This window comes from Sus scrofa, chromosome 6, assembly GCF_000003025.6.
Source record: "Sus scrofa isolate TJ Tabasco breed Duroc chromosome 6, Sscrofa11.1, whole genome shotgun sequence".
Taxonomy (NCBI): domain Eukaryota; kingdom Metazoa; phylum Chordata; class Mammalia; order Artiodactyla; family Suidae; genus Sus; species Sus scrofa.
Genome location: NC_010448.4, coordinates 1,434,961 through 1,453,545, shown reverse-complemented (window position 1 = coordinate 1,453,545; position 18,585 = coordinate 1,434,961). Strand labels below are relative to the sequence as shown.

Sequence of the window (18,585 nt, the reverse complement as noted above, 5' to 3'; positions counted from 1 at the left end):
AACGCACAGGCCGTGGGCCCTGAGCCTGGGCTTCACGCGGGTCAGCGCCGTGCGGTTCCGCCACGTCCCTCCGTGGGCGCAGTGTGCATGCCCCAGGATGGGACCCACGGGTGTCCTCTGGGGTCACGCAGGCCTGGCGTTCAGGTGGGCATCTGTGGGGTGCAGCGAGTCAGAGTCCCAAGCTGTTTGTCGCGCAGATGCGCTGCTCCAGGGGCCTCGCTAACGTGTTAACAGCTTGTGACGCGTCGCCGCTGTCGGTGGAGATGGAAGCCTCCCGACTCGAGCCCACCGACTCGCCCGCGACGAGCCGAGCTCAGACGGCCCGGGAGCCCGTCTCGGCTCCGCCGGGGCCGCCTCGGCGTGACTGTGCGGCGGCCGGAACAGTGAATGCTGCTGTGTTAAGGTCTTCTTTTCTCTGTGATTCTTGTTCCTAGCGTCGTCCCCCAGACCACAGTAATTCTCAACAGTGATCGGCAGAACGCCATTGTAGCCAAGATGGAAGACCCCCTGGGCAGCAGGGCGCCGGATCCCCTGGAAAATGTCATTAGCAAGTCAGTAGCACGACACCCCCACTGCCACCGCCACCGCGCGGGCCCCGCGTCCTTCGGCCCGCGTTCTCCGGGGCTGGGGGGCCCCGAGTCCAGCGCCGCGCGGGCCGTGGGCGGTGCTGTGTGCGCAGCGCGGTCCGCGGGCCGTCCTCCCACCTCCCTCCCGTCTGTCCGTCTGTCTGTCTGTCCGAGCATGTGGGTCAGCGGACGCCCTCTAGTTGGCGAGGGGCGAAGGCCTTTCGAGCGGGTGCCTTTTTCTCCTTTTTCTTTGAGACCTTTTGAACGTGACCTGGCTCAGAGATGGGGGCGCGTGGCGGGGCATCTTGGCCCCTCAAGCGACAGGGCATCCGGCCGAGTCTGCCGTCGCTCTGCCTTTTCTCGAGGTCCCCCTGCACTGGAGCCCGGCCGCGGAGGGGTGCAAATGCCAGGGCTGGGGGGGGGGTCACGGCCGGGTCGCAGTGGTGAGCGAGGCCCCCAGGCGGAGCCTGCGCAGCGGCCTCTGTGCGGGGACACGTGCACAGGACGGGCGCTGTCCCCGCTCTGTGCGCTGCCGTCTCCAGGGGAGTCGAGAAGGTCTTCGGACGGCAGGTGTGTGTCTCCAGACACCCTTTCTGAGTGCTTTTCGGAGCTGGCTAGTGGTCTGGTTTCCGGTGTGTCTTGCTGCTCCCTGGCAGGGTCCCTTGTGGCGAGGTGCCCCGGGAGAGTCCCGGCCGGCTCGTGTGGCCCTCGGTGCTTGCTGTCAGTGGGAACAGCGGGGACGGCAGCTGAGTCGTTTCTAGGACGTCTCCCAGGCGGAGCGGCCTGCCGTCCGGGTGGGCGCCCTCTCCTGCCCCGGCCTCTGCCTGTGGTTCCTCCGACTCCGCTGTCAGCATTTTCTCGGGTCGCCCCCCGATCGGAAGGCAGCGTTCTGGCCCCTGAGTCGCAGTGACTTGTGGTGTCACGTCTTTTCTGGTGGGAACCTTTTTTCAGACGTCTCAGGTGCCCCGTTCCTTTGCCCCCAGCCTGCGTCCTGTTGCGGCCCTTAGTGGAAGGGGCCGTGGGGGCGCCGTGGGAGTCAGGCTCGCTGGGGCGGGGGGCAAGGCCGCGCAGGTGCGGGGCGCGCCTGCGTGTGGTCGTGCTGCTCTCACGCGGCCTGGCCTTTCTGTCTCCTGCTCAGCGCGGTCCCCGGGCGGCGGCAGAACACCATCGTGGTGAAGGTGCCGGGGCAAGAGGACAGCCACAACGAGGACGGGGAGAGCGGCTCCGAGGCCAGCGACTCCGTCTCCAGCTGCGGACAGTCCGGCAGCCAGAGCATCGGCAACAACGTCACGCTCATCACCCTCAACTCGGAAGGTGCGCCCGCCAGCTCCCGTCCCTGGCGCCCACGGTAACGGGGCCGCGCGGGGGCCGGCGCCCTGACGCCCGCGTGGCTCAGGGGTCCGCTGTCCTCTTCCTCTGCGTTGCAAAAGAGTGGTGTCTGTTTGCTGTTTTCAAAAGGTCGTAAAACACCGCAGTGGTGGAGAAGGTGGGAGTGACCCCAAACGCTGTGCGCGCAGAGGCCTCTCAGCCTGCCGGCCGTTTCTGGGGAACACACACACTGCACCTGGGGTTTCACGGTGGACACAGACGCAGGGCTTGTTTTCGGTCGCTTTGACGTATTCCGTCTGGTTCTGGAGGCTTCCTGGTGACGGCAGCTGGCAGGTGATGGGTAGCGGTCGGCTCCCTTCTCTGACCACAGCCGTGCCCCGTGCCTCTGACGGGAGCCCCGGGCAGACTCAGGCCACTGCCCGTCCAGGCGGCCTGGGGGGCGGCCAGCGGTGCCCCTCAGAGGATTCCTTTCAGGACGAAGGTGATGGTTCCCAGGCAGCCCTCACGGCCGCGCAGAGGGAGGCGGGAACTCAGACAGACAGGTCACCGTGTCCCGGGGGCCTCAGGCCTGTAGGAACTGGGAGAACTGCTGAGGCGTCTCTGCTTCTGTGTCTGAGTCTTTGATTTCTCCCCCAAAATACGGTGTAGACGGTTTGTGCTCGGAAGCCTCGCTACCGTATCCAGAATATTGAAAGGGCTGTGTCCCTCAAAATTTCGTTCTCTCTAGCCGAAGGCGCTGGGATCGAGGTGTCACGTGGGACACAGAGAAAAGGGAGTCGGGAACTTTACAAACAAATCGAGCTCCCATTGACAAACCGTAAACTGGACCTTTCCGTAGCACACGTGCCAGTGGGCTCCAGCACCTGCGCAGAGTGGGCAGCCAGCTCTGCTGTCCCGTCTGCATTTTCATGCCCAGAAAGACCCCATGGCAGTCCCTTGGGGTGCTCCAGCCCTGGACACCGCTGACTTGTGTGCTGGCGGTGGGCGCTTCATAGGCCGGAAGGCTTAGTGCTGTCCTCTTCGTGGCTCTCCTGTCCCGTTCCTGGCTGCTGGTGGCCCGTCTTGTCCACCACCTGGGGATGGACACGGGTTGTGGCCACGTGGTGATGGCAGGGCTTCTCTGAAGCCCGGCGTGTGGCCTGTGTGTGGCTGTGTGGCTTTCCCTTTTCTTGGGCTGACACGCAGGAGTGGGATTGCTGGGCCAGGGTACCTGGTCTTTTGACTCATTCAGTTTGAGGAAAAGAGAGATGCTTCTGGTCTCACCTTCAGTGGATTTGCAAGGGTTGCAGAGAAAGCCAGTTGTTTTATTGTCTTTCCAGGTGGATTCGGGGCAGATACCCACATGGGTCCAATGCCCTATTTCAGGCCTAACTGCTCTGGTTTAAATTGCATCGGCCCAGAAGGGTGACGTGGGGTGGTCTGGGGCGTGTCTGGGGCTGTCGTAAAAGCAAGACCCTCTCTGCCACATGTCCATTTCTTATCGGGACGTGATTAACGTGACATTTATTTCAGACTGAAGATTGACCCTGCTGTGGACACACACCCGGGAGTCAGATTTTGAGCTTCCTAGTGTTCCCGTCTGACTTTCTGGGTGTGTGTGTGGGGAGCGGGGGGGACCTGGGCGGCGTGGTTGACCTTCGGCAGTTGGCGCGGTGGCGGTGAGGTGGAGCAGAGACGGCCGGGGTGCTGCACTGGGTGCTACGCGGGCCCACGTGGCAGGGGGCTAATCCGTCAGTGTCCCTCGTGGCCCCAGGATGCCGTCCCCCGTTGAGCATCCCGGGGGATTTATGAGGCCATGAGAGCAGATTAGGATTCGCCTGCCGTCCTCCCCAGGCCGGAGCAGCTGGCCCACCGGGAGGGCGTCGGTCGTGCGTGCAGAGAAGCAGGATGACCGTGCAGGCACCGAGGGCCCCGAGGCGCGTGGACACGTGCTCTCGTCTTCTTATGGAGGCATTTCCGGGCCTGACCTCAGAGCAGCGCAGGCTTCCAGATGGTTGTTTCTTAAGAATTCCGGATGCTCTGCACACGTGGGCACCCTGTCCTGGCAGCTTTGGCATCAGTTTTTCCACTGCAGAGGTGCCGGGCCACGTACCCCGAGTTTCACTTAGGCGCCTCCGCCGTCGCGGTGCGAGCTGCCTTTGACCAGAGAGACGTGCTGACTGTGGAGGCAGCCGGCAGGAAGCCGAGGCCTGCCCTCGCCCTTCTCGTCCCCGGCAGCTGGGTCTCGGTGTCCCCGTGGCTCTGGAAAGTGCTGTGCACGTGTGGGGTGCCACTGTCCAAAGATGGGGCCGGCCCACTAGCCAGAGAATCTCGTTGACGAAGTGGGTCCGGTACGGGACTGTTCACTAAGGACGAGGTGTAGTCAGACTCTGGTTTTCCTGTCGGCCGCAGCGAGCAGCAGCTTCATGTGGGATCCCGATTCCCAGACCAGGGACTGACCCTGGGCCACAGGGGTGAGAGCAGCCAATCCTAACCACTAGACCACCAGGGAGCTCTCTAGTTAGAGTCTTAGTAAGGAGTTTAAATTCCTGTTGTCTGTGCCATTGATAGTTCTTCCGAAACTTGGCTAATCCGGCATGTGATGTGCCTGGAGTTGCCTCCACTAGGAATGTGCTTCGGTTACCACTGAATTGTTGTCAGAAACCAGCCTTGTGGACGTTGTCAGGGAAGTGGTGTGTATGCCCCATGGTCAGCGGGGCGGTGGGGAATGAAGGAGGGCCTGGGAGGGCAGGGGGTCTGGGGAGGCTGGGATGCTTTGGAGCGGCTGGCGACCCTCTGGCCTGCACAGGGTGCACAGGTCCATGGGCTCGAGGTTTGCCCTTCGCTCTGGGCCTGGGTTCCTCGGTCCCCAAGGTGCAGGGAGGCAGTGTGGTTGGTCCTGGCTCGTGGGAGGCGCTGAGTCGACACTGGCTTGTCTTTGCCCCATGCGGTCTCCTCCGTACTTGGAAGAAAGGGACAGCCGAGCCTAGGCCAGTGGACGAGTCACGGTGTGCAAAGGGATATGTGCCGTTGTGTGTGTGTGTATGCAGTGGGTGTGCATGTATGCAGTGTGTGTCACCACCCGGGCTGTGTGCCTGTGCGTGCACATGTATGCAGTGTGTGCTCGTGTGCGTGCATGCAGTGTGTGCGCGCGTGCCTGTGTGCGTGTATGCAGCGTGTGTGTCACCACCTGGGACATGTGCCGATGTTATGTGCGTGTATGCAGTGTGTGTGCATGTATGCATCGTGTGTGTCAGAACCCGGGATGTTGGCCTGTGTGCACACACGCTTGTCTGCAGTGTGTGCTCTTGTGAATGTATGCAGCGTGTGCATGTGTGTGCGTGCCTGTGTGTGCCCGCATGCAGTGTGCGCTGCACACGTGTGTGGACATATACAGTGTGTGTGGCACTGCCCGGGGCGTGTGCCTGTGTGTGTGCTTTGTACGTGTGTGCATGTATGCAGTGTGTGCTTGTGTGCACGTGTGCATGTGTGTAGTGTGTGTGCGCACGCGTGTGCTGGTCAGTGAGTGGGTGAAGAGCCGTGAGACCAGCTGACCCTGAGAACGTGGTCGCCTTTTTTTCTTGGTGCTTTTCTCCTGTTCCTTTCATTTTCCTGCAAGAAGCGTAGAGCCTCAGAACAAGTGTTTGTCTTCGGAACAACTTTAATCGTAAAAAACCTCAAGTGACTGCGGAAGGCTTTTCTCTGAATAGGTGTTTCAGAAGTGATCGTTAATTTATTTAAATATGTAAATGATTGGACTAGAAAGCAAGTTTATTTTCTAATAATACAACTGGTAGTTTTAAAATAAAGCTGCTAGAATCTTTCTATTGTTTCTGATGCCAAAACTGGACCAAGCTATTTTAGTAAAATAAATATACCCTTTCTGAATTGTCAGAAGGCAGATTTCTCGAATTTCTCAAATATTTATGTGGGCAGGTGCAGAATTCGTGTTTCTTGTTCCTGTGAAAAGCCACAAGGGGCTTGGACAGCGTTGGTGGTGAGGTTGCAGGCCGCTGCCCGCTCTCCTTGAGCTGGCCTTGCTGGCCATGTGCTGTCTGTGGAGGCGGGACAGGGGTGGCCTTCTCCCCCCCCCCCCCCCCCCGCCCCAGCTCACTTCCTGGCCTGCAGGTGGAGGGCAGTTCTTCCAGTCTGTCTGGTGTAATTAAGCCTGTGATTCTAGGTTCACTGAGGGTTTAGATCCTGAGTATTAAACCCAGTGCCAGACACAGAGTTGCCTAGTGTTTGCAGAAAAATTAACAAGCTCCCCGGAAGCTGGAGCCTCTTGAGCATTCCCGCCCTGGCGTTGAGACAGCGCCTCTGGCCGGCCCTTCCCGCCCACCTTTAGATCATGTGTCCACGTGGCTTTTCTGCAGGCGAGTGAAGGGATGTCGGGGAAAGGCGTGTGTCAGGCGCGTGCCACCGCTGCCGCCCTTCTAAACCATCCCTGCCCCGAGCTCTCTCTCTCCTCGCTCATCTCTTAGTCTGGGTTCCGAAACTTAGATGTGTGTTTGTTTTCTGCCCTTAACGACAGCCAGAAGCCCAGCCTCCCCGGCCCAGTGGTGACGGGATCACCCGGCCTCGCCTGGCGTTTGAGGACGTCACGTGGTTCAGGAGACGGGCAGTGGCCGTGGGCGCGTGGCGGCAGGGCCTGCGAGTCACAGCCGGGCTGGCCTCTGGGCTCTGGTGCAGACCTTCAGCGAAGCCAGACCAGGCCGGCTGTCGTTCGTGGAGCCTCATGTGTACTCAGAGGCCAGCGTGTAAATATCAGGACATTTCAGAATAAACCTCACGAGAATCTTGAAACCGTGATGACCGTGGCTGGGACGTGACTTAAAGGCCCGCTGGCCCAGGACTCTTGGCGGGGAGTTTCCTCCTGCTGAAGGATGAGGCTGTTTGTGAACCTGATGTTTGTTCGACAGCCGTTAAGCCCTTTCACCACTGGGTCAGTCCTGCAGCCCCCGGGAGATCGGGGCTCACGGGCCGCTTGGTCAGGGTATAGCCGGGAAGCTGGGGACTTCAGCCCGGGCGGAGCCGCAGAGGCCGCGCCCGGGAGACGGGGGTCTGTCCTCCCTGCCTGGCGGGAGGCAGAGACCGCTGGGCCCCGGGCCTTCGCTGGGGGGGCCGGGGCCGGGGCCGGGCAGCGAGCTGAGCCAACACCCTGTCTTGCAGAGGACTACCCCAACGGCACGTGGCTGGGGGACGAGAACAACCCCGAGATGCGGGTGCGCTGCGCCATCATCCCCTCCGACATGCTGCACATCAGCACCAACTGCCGCACGGCCGAGAAGATGGCCCTCACGCTGCTGGACTACCTGTTCCACCGCGAGGTGCAGGCCGTGTCCAACCTGTCGGGCCAGGGCAAGCACGGCAAGAAGCAGCTCGACCCCCTCACCATCTACGGCATCCGCTGTGAGTGCTGCCACCCGGCCGGCCCCCGCGGGAAGCCTCCCCAGGGCCGGGCGTGCCTGGCCTGCGCGTCGCTGTGCGGGGGCTCCGGTCGCCGCGGTCGCCAGCCCGGCAGGGCTGTCGGAGGGGCCGCCTCCCTGAGGAAAGGCTACCGGGGCCCCGGGACCCTGGCCTCCCCTGTCCCAGGGCCGCCCTGGTGGAGGGAGGGCGGGACAGCTGGGCATCTGGGCTGACCTGGCCCTGGTGTCCTGACCTGGGTCCCCCGTGAGGCCAGGAGGTGGCCCGTGCTGGAGTCTGACGCCCGGAGGCGACTGTGACCGCTGCATGCTCTGGGGGCCACCTGGTTTCCGGGCTGCGGAGGCTGGTTTGCTGCCGTGGGCTTGTGCGGGGCGAGCAGCGCAGGCGTGGCTGCGGAGGCCAAGCGCAGCCCCGGTGCGTCTTGGTGGAGGCCGGCCGGCCGGCCTGCCGGCGTCCTTACGGGGCAGGGATTCCTGACACAAAGAACACACACTTGCTGTTTTTGTCACATGTGCCTTGCAGAGGGGCTGAGGCTGTGGGGGGGATGGGGGGGTTTCGTGGGTCTCAGCGGTCCGTGCTGGGGCCCAGCCTGGGGTTGGGGGCGCCGAGGTTCCAGCCTGAGAGCCGGGAGGAAGCTGTGGTCTGTGTGGGCTGCCGGTGGGAAGTGGAGGCCAGGGGCCTGGCTCATGGGTCCCCCTGCAGAGGCCTGAGCGCAGCCACAGGCTCCTCTCACCTGCGCCCGGGCTCCCCTGTGGGGCGCTGGCTCGGTGGCAAGTGACGGCACCCCCGGTGCCCGCGCTTGGAGGGTGACCGTTTCTGTTGTTCCCCCAGTCGCGGTCAAGGCAGGACTGTCACTTTAGGAAGTAAATGGAACCTATCCTCCGTGGCTGTGGTTTTCATTCCCCGTGGCAGATGAGCCCCACGCCCGCCTCAGGGGCGCAAGATGAGAGTCTGCGCCTTGGGTGCTGTCTCTTCTTCCTCCCACAGCGCCTCCCACCCTCCGTGGCCCGTCGGAGAGCTGGGAGCCTGGCCTTCGGGTTGGAAGCGCCAGTGTCCATGCTGGGTGTTCAGGGGCTGGGGAGGCAGCCAGCAGTGACAGGAGTCCGCTCAGACCTTTGGGGTCCCGGCAGCATCTGGGAGCCACTCCCGGGCATCTCTGGGGGTGGTGGGGGCCGTCGGGAGGCCCACGTGGCTTGTCCGAGGATGGGATGGGACAGATGGGACCCTGTGGCAGCAGCCAGGACGGGCCCGGTGGGGGACGGGGAGAGCAGCGCACACCTCCCCCGTCCCCAGAGTGACCCGGGCTGAGCGCCCACTGCTGTCGGGCAGAGCGCAGCCTCCTGGGCTTGATGTGGAGTGCCGGCAGGCCTGGGTCTTTGCGCTTTTTTTTGGCTTTTTAGGCCCCCCCCACATATGGAGGTTCCCAGACTAGGGATCTAACCGGAGCTGCAGCTGCCGGTCTACACCACAGCCACAATAACGTGGGATCTGAGCCGCATTTGTGACCTACACCACAGCTCACGGCAACGCCGGATCCTTAGCCCACTGAGCGAGGCCAGGGATCGAACCCGCATCCTCATGGATGCTAGTCGGATTCATTTCCATGGAGCCGTGGCGGGAGCTCCAGGCCTGGATCTTAGGGCTGGTCCTCACTCCTGACCGATGTGGAGCTGAGGGGAGGAGCCTCGCTTCATGAGGGTTTCTTAGGAGCCTCAGGTGCCCTGAGCTGCGACGCCTCAGCGAGTGCGGGATCCCCGTGAGGTCAGAGTGGTCTCTCTGTCTCTCGTCCTGAGGGCTTCCCTCCTTCCGCGCAGCTGAGCTGCCAGAGGAGATGGGCAGTCCAAGAAAGAGGCGGCTGCTGGCGGCTGGAGCTCTGCCCTGAGCTCTCTGCCCACCCACCGAGCCCACCCGCAGCTTCCCCAGCTCCAGTGGGGGCGTCTGTGCCGGCGGCTCCTTCGGGAGTTTTCTCGGCAGCCAGCATGGGGGCGTTGGCCGTGCAGTTGGAGTTTTGAGTTGCTGTTGGAAGGAAGTTTGTAATCGGATGTTTTAGAAGAATTTGAAAATGGGTAACATGGACCTGTAAGAATGTATGTTTTCCCTCTAGAGGATGTGAGCCAGGTTTTGAACTGGCAAGTTGGTTTTACAAAGTTGAAGTTAAGCTGTGATGGTTCTGCTCATTTTTTGTGCCTCACGCATCCCTACAAGTCGCGCAGGCAGCGTGTGGCCTCGCCTGTGCCCGGGGGCCCTGGGAAGGTGCTGCGCTTGAGTGGGAGGCGCGAGGGGCAGGGCGGTGGCGGCGTCTGCCCTGGGGCATGTGCCCAGGGAGGTGGCTGGGCACCTGCGTGATGGCCTCGTCTTGCTCACATGGGCTCCTCCACAACTGCGGGTGGTAGTGGGCCCCGGTAACTGCCCAGCGACAGCCTGTGCTGCTGCCGGGCGGGCTCTCCCGTAACCACAGCTGCAGGCGCCCTCTCGTCACAGAGGGTGCTGGCCACCGGCCGCAAGTTTGGGTGTCCACTGCACCTTGAGCCGCGCCGGCGTGTCCCACCCCTCGGTAGATAGCGAGAACAGCTCCGATGGTCTCAGGTGGCCTGAAGGCCAGCAGTGTCCCCTCACCCGATCCCTTTCCTCCGGGAGGCACGTGGGGCCCACGGGCGCGGCTTCCTCTTTCCGGCCCCTGCTTTCCCCGGCATCTGTTCTTTAGGATTCAGAAATCCTGGTGGCTGTTCTGCTTGGAGTCAAAGATGGCTTCGCCTGTGTTCACAGGAAGTCAAGACTTCTCAAGACAAAGGACATTTTGCTTTAACACAGGATTTAAGGAGACCGGCGCTTTCTCTGTTTTGATTGTTTCCAGGGTCTTTGGTCTCCGAAGAGCAGATTTGGGGGATTGGGCATCCGTTTATCTCTCAAGAGTTTCCAAACTTGGTGCTCTTAGTAGTCAAAACAGGAAGTTTTCCAGCTTAATCTTTTTATTATTAAATTTTTGAATTTCATCCATTTATTTTCCCGTTAATCAGTAAAGTTTCGTGACCAGCTGGAGAGGAGGTCACCCCATTGAAAGGCCTTTCTAGTGGTTCCCACGTCCCTGCTCTTCACTTTCTGGGGATTCAGCACAGGGAAGAGGTGACGTGGTCCAGGGAGCGGTGGGCAGGCTGGCAGGCTGGCAGGCAGGGGTCTCCACCTGCCGCCCGCCCTTGGCAGCCTCCCTGAGCGGGTTCCTCCCTAGCGGTAAGGGGCCTCGGACGCCTCGTCCCGCACCGTGAGCTTGCAGTGACGTGGGGGTGAGAGCGCGGTGTCCCGCTGAGCGCAGGACAGACGGCCGGAAGGCTGCAGTGGAGGCGTGGCGGGGGCATTGGGGGTGCGGGCTCTCCGGGGACGAAGGCTGCTCTGCCCTTGGGAGTTTGGTTCTGACAGAGGAGGCGGGTTCCGCGCACCTAGTCTCAAGGGGCCGCGGGGAGCCGGCCTTGGCTTTCAGGCGGTGAAAGCCTAAGCGTCTGTCCTGCGCCTGACCTTCCGGGCACTTGGCAGGTGTGAGCAGCACAAAGCGCCCGTGTGGGCAGCGCGGAAGGCCGCGGGCGGGGCGGGGGGCCCGGGGCAGGTGGGCAGGTTGAGGGCGGATGACTAGGTCCCGTGGGGGCCAAGGCGTGAGGGGAGTGGAGGGGCCGCCTGGCAGGGACCCTGCGGAGCGGGCTGGGGTCCGACGCGGGACCTCGCCTCTGCTCTGGGCGGTCAGGACCTTGGCGCCTGTAAGAACCGGGGGGCAGCGTGGGGCCCCCACCTCTGGCTCGCCGCCGCTTGCCTGGTGTGGGGAGCGTGTCCGACGGCGGAAAGTTAAAGCAAGTGGCCTCGCGCCCGACGCCCGGCCTCGGCTCACGCGGCCCCTCGGCCCTCTGCTCGCAGGTCACCTCTTCTACAAATTCGGCATCACGGAGTCGGACTGGTACCGCATCAAACAGAGCATCGACTCCAAGTGCCGGACGGCCTGGCGGCGGAAACAGCGAGGCCAGAGCCTGGCCGTCAAGAGCTTCTCCAGGAGAACCCCGTCCTCGTCCTCCTACGGCGCCTCGGGTAGGTGCGGGCGGGGCCGCGGGCGGCCCGGGCTCCCGGGAAGCGTCTCGCCGGAGGGCACCCTGGGCTCGGCGGAGGGCACCCTGGGCTTGTCCAGGGGCTGTGCCAGGACCACCGAGGGCGCTGCCCTGAGCGAGGAGCCTGCCGGTGCCTCCCTGTCCTTGTCGCCGTTTGCTCGGAGGCCACAGGCGAGTTGGGGTGAGTGCTGGGGGGCGATGCTCAGCTGCACGATGACGGGACCTGGGGCTTTCTTTCCAGCCCTGAGCGGAGGGCTTGTTTTTCCTGGCGAAGTTCACCAGGAGTGGCAGTAAGTCTGGCCTTGCTTGTCGCCCAAGATGGCTCAAAATACTTGAACAGAAGCGTCTTCAAGCTCCTGCAGCAGCTCCCCTGGCCACGGCCCTCAGAACGAGCCGTCACTGGGTTGGGCCGGGATGCGGAGGCAGCAGCAGGCAGTGCGACTGGAACCCTTGTCCTGGAGGCACTTAGGCGACAGACCAGGTCCCCTGGCGTGCGTGTGGGGCTGTGCGCTTTCCGAGCCAGACCCCAGCCGCGCGTTTCCCGTGTGGTTTCGCCCGTCGTCAGAACTTGGCCAGAACTTGCAGCGGCTCCTGAGGATCAGAGGTGCCCGGCTCCCCCTCCTGGGCTCAGTGCGTGGCCTGCTCGACGTCCCTCTGTGGGGAGGTGGCCCTTCTGTCACCTGGATCCTCCATGGGAGCAAGGCTGCCGTCGGGTCGCTAGGCGCTTGTCCAGGAGCGGGTGGGCTGTGTGGTCATGAGCGGCAGCCTGGGGACCAGGCACCAGCGTCATCCCCGGGGCCATGGGGCTTGTCCCAGTGGACGAGGCAGAGCCACGGGGCTCTGTCCAGATGCTCCCTCCAGGCAGTGAGCCCCAAGCGGGCTGGACCAGGTCGGGGCTGGGCCACTGGGCCGCCACCTTGAGTCTGCTTCCGACCTTGTTCCTGGGGACTCGGGTGGCCTTTCCCCTGGGTTTAAGCTCTGTCCCCGGTGGGTGACGTCATTGTTTATCTTTCCTCTCCGTGTTTTGTTTCTCTTCCACTTATTAGAGTTTCTTTCAGGGGAAGACAGGAATTCAGTTTAATGACAGTTGCGTGTCTGCAGTTCCTTTGTTTCTTTGTAAACATGTCAGCGTTTCTAAGAGGCTGTGTGTTGGAGCAGCTCCTGCGGCCCTGGGCCTCTGGTTCGTGAGGAACCACGAGGGCGGCTCCGTGTCTCAGGCGTGTCACTGGGACAGGGCTCCATGCAGAGCCCGTCAGCCGCCCCCAGGGGGCTGTGGAAGGTCCCCCGTGGCTTGCGAGAGGGGCTCCCCGGAGCAGGCCACACGTGTGTCCCCGGCTCAGAGGACGGGGACCCTTGCACCACGTGGCCGCCTCCTGCTGGGTGTCTCTGCTCGGGGGTCGGGCTGGGGGGTGGGGGGCTCCAGCGCAGCTTTTCAGGAAGCTCGTGAGGAGGTGGGCTCGGCACCAGTGCAGCCCTTGGCCTTGGCGCTGTGTGTCCGAGGACGAATGGGGCACGTTCTGGCTGTGAGACGGGCCGGGGCTGCTCTCCAGGCCTCGGGAAGCCCGCAGGAGGTCCCTTCTTGGGCCCTGCGGCGCAAGCAGGAATTCATTCTGCTGTTACCCAGCTTGTTTTGAAGTGCGTTGCTGTGTAACTTTCTGTTGATGTAATGTTTCTCTCTTTGAACGTCCGTCCTGCATCCTCGGCTAAACTCGGTGGCACTGGGTGGGAGAGGCCTGGGGGGCTCCTGGGCTGTGGCCTCTTTGCATCCTTGTGGCTGAACACATTGAGTCTGTGTTTAAGGCTCTTCTGGTGACAGACATAATCCAGGAACACGTTAATTTAGAATTGGTAGTAGTTCCCCCTGGGGTTGTCTTGTTTACTTTTGAATTATCAGCAGACAAAAGAGGAATTTCCAAGTCAGTGCTATAAGGGAGATTCTGAGCCCAGGCCAGTCTATTTAAAGCTGAGTTAGCACTGCCAACTTTCGAACACAAACCATAAAATCACTCGTTTCAAGGGATTTTTAAAAAATCAGTTTATTAAAACACATGTGTCTCACGCTCCTGTCTGGCCGCACCGCATAAACGTTCGTATGTGCTAGGGTGTGAGGTGGCTGCGTTTGGTCGTGTGAGACGCCAGAGGCACTGCTCCCCGCGGGTCACGGGGTGGGGGCCACGCAGGGCCCAGTGCTCTAGGGTCGCAGAGGAGCAGCTCCTGACGCTGCGCCGCCCGCCGGGCGAGCATGGCCGGCTCTCTGGCCCTGCGGGGAGGGGGCTTTGAGGGGCCGCCTCTGTGTGTCACTCTGCCAGGGGCTGCGGCCGTCCCTCCACCGGAGCCCTTGGCTCCGGCCGCTCGCCGTGGTATTTAGGGCATCCTTGATCACGAGCAGGTGGCTGAGGCTGGGGTTTTGCCCTGACTTTGGTGGCAGTATTAACTCTTCACTGTGGTGACAATGCTTTTTTTTTTTGTCTTTTCTGGGGCCGCACCCATGGTTTATGGAGGTTCCCAGGCTAGGGGTCTCATTGGAGCTGCAGCTGCTGGTCTGCACCACAGCCACAGCAACGCAGGATCCAAGCCACGTCTGCAACCTACACCACAGCTCATGGCAGCGCCGGATCCTTAGCCCACTGAGTGAGACCAGGGATGGAACCTGCAGTCTCATGGTTCCCAGTCGATGTGTTACCCACTGCGCCACAGCGGGGACTTCGTGACAGTGCTTTCTAAAAGGCGCTCACTGGGACCTGGAGTTCCCGCTGTGGCGCACCCGCAGCAGTGGCATCTCTGCAGCACCAGGGCGCAGGTTGGATCCTCTGCTTGGCACAGTGGGTTGAAGGAGCCGGTGTTGCCCCAGCTGTGGTGTTGTTCACAATTGCAGCTCTCATCTGACCCCCTGGCCTGGGAATTCCGTATGCTGAGGGTGTGGCCAAAAAAGAAAAGAAAAAAAAAAGGCACTGAGTGAGACCTCTGCCTTAGCATTTTGATGCCCGCCCCGCAGCTGTTCAAAATACGTGGGAAGTCTCTGCGTCGGCGATGAGGCACTTTCTGTCTGTCTTTGCTCTCCTTCCAGCGGAACCAGCGTTCCACTGGTCACAGAATTTTGTCCTAATGTCACGTTTATACCTTTAGAAGTTTTTTGCTTAATCCATTCTTTGCAATAAAAATATGTATATACGTTGAAAATTAAGACTTTCCCCCAAGTCTCTAATATCATACGTGTTTAAGAAAATTCTTCTTGTCGAGATAGCGTTATAGCTGAAATGAACATACAACACGTGGAAACAGGCGTCTCTCATTTCGGATTAAATGTAGCAAGTAAACTTTTGTGGGAAATGGACCTTTAAGGGAGTGGGGCTTTTTTTGCTGGTTGTCTCCTCTGTGGACAGATGCTGCTTTTCTCTGGTCTGAAACGTAGTATCACCTTGGTTCCCATTTTGCACTTTTGTCCCTGTGTCTGGGGGGCTTGGGTGTGTGTGAGTGGGTGGGAATCGTCAGAGTTTGTGGGCAGCCGTCCACGTGCTGCTGCGGAGCGGCGCGGGGGCGACGGGGGGGCCTGGGGGGAAGACCCTCCTTCCTCCCGGGGAGGGGGGGCAGGAGGGCAGTGGGGGTGAGTGCGGCCCGCCGGGCTGACTGCTCAGGACCTCAGGCTGTGCGCCTCTCCCCACAGAGACCCTGATGAGCACGCCGCCCCCGCCAGCGAGCTGCAGCAGCCCCCGCCGCAGGCCCTGCACTACGCCCTGGCCAATGCCCAGCAGGTCCAGATCCACCAGATCGGCGAGGACGGACAGGTCCAAGTAGTATGTACCTTCTCGCCAATCCGCCTCCGCGGCAGGGTGGGGTGGGGGAGGGGGGAGGGCCACGACCAGCTTTCCCGGCGTTTCTGGACCCCGCTGACCCGCCCAGGGTGAGCTCGCAGGGCCACGTCCCAGATGTCCCTGCCGGCCCTGCGCGGCTCCCCTGCCTGGGGCTGTGCCCCGTGGCCTCTGTCCGGCTGTTTGCCCATCCCTGCCTCTAGCTGGTCCTCCTGGGAAATGAACAGGCCATGGGTATCTTCTCAGTCCAGAAGCACAGGCACCTCACTGTGGGGCAACACCTTGGTTCTGGGCCAGCGGAGAAAGCTGGGGGCCTTGGTCACCGTGGGAGCCCCCAGCCGGCCTTGCCCACCTCGGGCACTGCGGGCCCAGGCGGGAGTTCCTCCGGCCCCGCGTGGGTCCCGTGGCCGAGGAGGGCGGGGGGCTCCCCCTGGAGACCTGCCTCCCAGCCCAGGGGCCTGGGCCTGAAGCTGCCCCGGGCCGCTGTCTGGGAAGGGGGCGTCCAGGAGCGCTGCGCCCACTCCCAGAGGTTCTTCTGCCAGGGAGGTGGAGCCACTGTCAGCAGTGAGGTCTTTGCTTAAGTGACAGTCACAGCGGCGGCGGGGACGCCTGTGTCGTGAGTGAGGAAGGTCTTTGGAAGAGTTCCAGGTGCGGGGAGCTTTGATGCAGGCTTTACACAGACACGGGAGAGTGAAAGCTCTAGAAAACTCTACAGCAGTGCATTTTAAGATCCGTGTGGTGAGGGTGGACCTTTGAATAAGCGGTGCCTGTGCGTATCGTTGAGCTCAGCCGAGGTTTCCGGGAGTTACTTGGCTGTGCACACACGTCCCTGCATTTTCGGTGGAATCTTTGGTCTTTGGAACCACGTTTATTACTGTTTATTTCCGCGGTTTAAACGGTCAGGGAGGAGTTGCCAGACCTGTTTTCCATGTGGACGTGGACACCACAGCCACCCACCCAGTCTCCTTGTCACAGGCTGCGTAGCCTCCAGCCCCCCGGGTCATCTGGAGGCTCTGCCCGTTAGTCCATGAGGTTTCTGGTCCCTCTGAGTTGATAATACAATTTTTTTTTTTTTTAATTTTAGGGCTGCACCCGCAGCATATGGAGGTTCCCAGGCTAGTGGTTGAATTGGAGCTGCAGCTGCCAGCCTACCCCCCAGCCACAGCAACACGGGATCCCCGCTGCATTGGCACCCTACACTGCAGAAGACCACTGCAGCTCGTGGCAGCGCTGGGTCCTCAACCCATGAGCGAGGCCAGGGATCGAACCTGCATCCTCATGGATGCTAGTTGGTTTCGTGACCCGCTGAGCCAGCGTGGGAACTCTCTTCCCTCCCAAGAGTTTTCTTTTTCAGTGTCCTTTCCACATGCACATTTGCTTGTTTCATCACAGTTGAAGCTTTACCCAGGGTTTCCTAGCCCCCTGTCCCCTCAGGAGTCACCGCAGTGTCGTAGCCTTAGAGTGTCCCTCGGGAGTTGCTCACGCCACGCCCGTGCCCCCCGGGACTGGCGGTCGGGCCGCGGGGAGGCCGTCCTTGTGAGCCCGGCTCTGAGTCCCCTCTGATGCTCCTTCCCTGCCGTCCTCTTCTCTGCGGATCCCGCAGGGCCACCTCCACATCGCCCAGGTGCCGCAGGGAGAGCAGGTGCAGATCACGCAGGACAGTGAGGTGAGTCTGGCCACCCGCCCAGCCCCCGCCCACGGCCCCCGCGTGCAGCTGGCCTTGTCCAGTGGGGTGGACAGCCAGGCGTCCCCACCAGGGGCACAGACTCGGCCCAGCCCGCCCCCCGAGCCTGTGCGTCCTGCTGTGCACGGCCCCCGCTGCGGTTCTTGGTGAAGACTTGCTCCTGGCCGGGCTGCCCGCGGAACGCCCCTGCCCCCCGCTTCGCGTCGGAGATGGAGGCCTGTGCTCCCAGCACAGCTCCAGCCCGGAGGGGCCAGGGAGCACATGCCGTGGGCCTGCCCCTGCGGCCGTGGCCTCACCTGTTCTCATCTCCAAGAGCCTGGCTCTGTGAGCCCAGTGCCCCTGCCCACCTAGAGGGAGGTGGGGATGCTGGTGAGAGCGGGACTAGGCCCTGTGAGGGTCGGAGCAGCCCCCGTGGCTCTGCCCAGCTCCCGGGTGTCCTCGTTGGTGTCACTCTTCCTTCGGGGTCGGGGAGGGGGGGAGGCATGGGGTTTCCTCCTGCAGCACAGCGGGCACGTGCCAGCGGCTGTGAGGATTGGCCTGTGAAGGGCAGGTGGACCTTCAGATGGGGAAGGTCCGTGGGTCATGGCGCTGATGCTCTGAGCTCCGGGCAGTGGCCGTCCAGTGTTTCCTGCACTGGGTCCTGGCCCCACCCCCGGAAGTGTGGGTGGAGCTAAGGACCCTGCACCTGCCGCCGCCCTGGGGGTCTCAGGAACGGGTCAGTGTCCTGCTACCCTCCTGAGTCGGCAGAGCGCCTCTCTGGAGAGCCCTCTGGGGAAGCCCCAGGCTAGTCCAGGTGCCCAGTGGCCCCTCGCGGTCTGGCCACTTCCCGGGCTGCTTTCCTTAGATAGGTGACGGCAGTGCTAGACCCTGGGCTATGGTGGGGCTGGGGTGGTCGTGAGCGCTGGCCGAGCGCCGTGCTGTGTGGGTGGCCTGTGGGCTGCACGGCTGCGGGAAGGCAGGAGTGAGGGGCCCTGGTGGCGCAGGGCAGTGGCTGCCCTGGGGGAGCAGGTAAGGAGAAAGCCCCACCCGCTTTGGACCCCCAGCCCCGCAGTCAGAGGGAAGAGGCCGAGCAGGTTCTGGGGGGCTGGGAGGATGTGCTGAGTGAGCCCCCCAAGTGGTCAGATGAGGGGATTCACTCACATGGCCAGGTGGGTGGACCGGGCGGCGGAGAGGAGCAGCGCACGGGGGCGAGGAGGTCCTGGGAGACGTGAGCAGGCTTCGTTGTGCATCACGTGGGGCCGGCAGGTGTGTGTGTGTCTGTGTGCTTGTGCGGTTGGGTACATGCACGCATGTGCACACGTGAGCTCACACAGAGCAGCAGCAGAAGTGGGGGGTGGGGCCTCCAAGTTACACTCTCCCTTGGGGGCAGGGAAGTGTCCCAACCGGCATGTCATGCTTCCTGGGGGCCACTCGAAAGGAAGGACAGTTAATGCGGTAGGCAGAGGAGAAAGCAGCGCACGTCCGCTTGCATACTGTTTCTGCTAAAAAACATCGTTTCAGTACTTCCTGAATTTCAATTTTTATTACCAGCTTCACCCTTTTCTCAGTTTCCATAACCGAATCCCTCATCTGTGTAATTCAGTGTTCTTTGCTTCCGCTAGGAGTTGAACGCACTGAATTAGGAGACATTGCTGATGGTATAATGATTACTCTGTAGTAAGTCACAATATGCAATTAGTCTTCTTGTCGCAGTAAGACTCTGCCTTTTT

General features: G+C 61.9%; 1 protein-coding gene across 1 annotated transcript in view; it reads left to right on the top strand.

Moving 5' to 3' along the window:
- BANP (BTG3 associated nuclear protein) overlaps positions 1 to 18,585 on the top strand; it is a 74,025-nt gene that overhangs the window by 41,939 nt on the left and 13,501 nt on the right. The window contains 7 exon segments of the mRNA NM_001244650.1: positions 435 to 551; positions 1,705 to 1,880; positions 7,044 to 7,283; positions 11,199 to 11,366; positions 15,048 to 15,070; positions 15,073 to 15,177; positions 16,796 to 16,858. Of these exon segments, the coding sequence (NP_001231579.1) occupies positions 435 to 551; positions 1,705 to 1,880; positions 7,044 to 7,283; positions 11,199 to 11,366; positions 15,048 to 15,070; positions 15,073 to 15,177; positions 16,796 to 16,858 (892 nt within the window).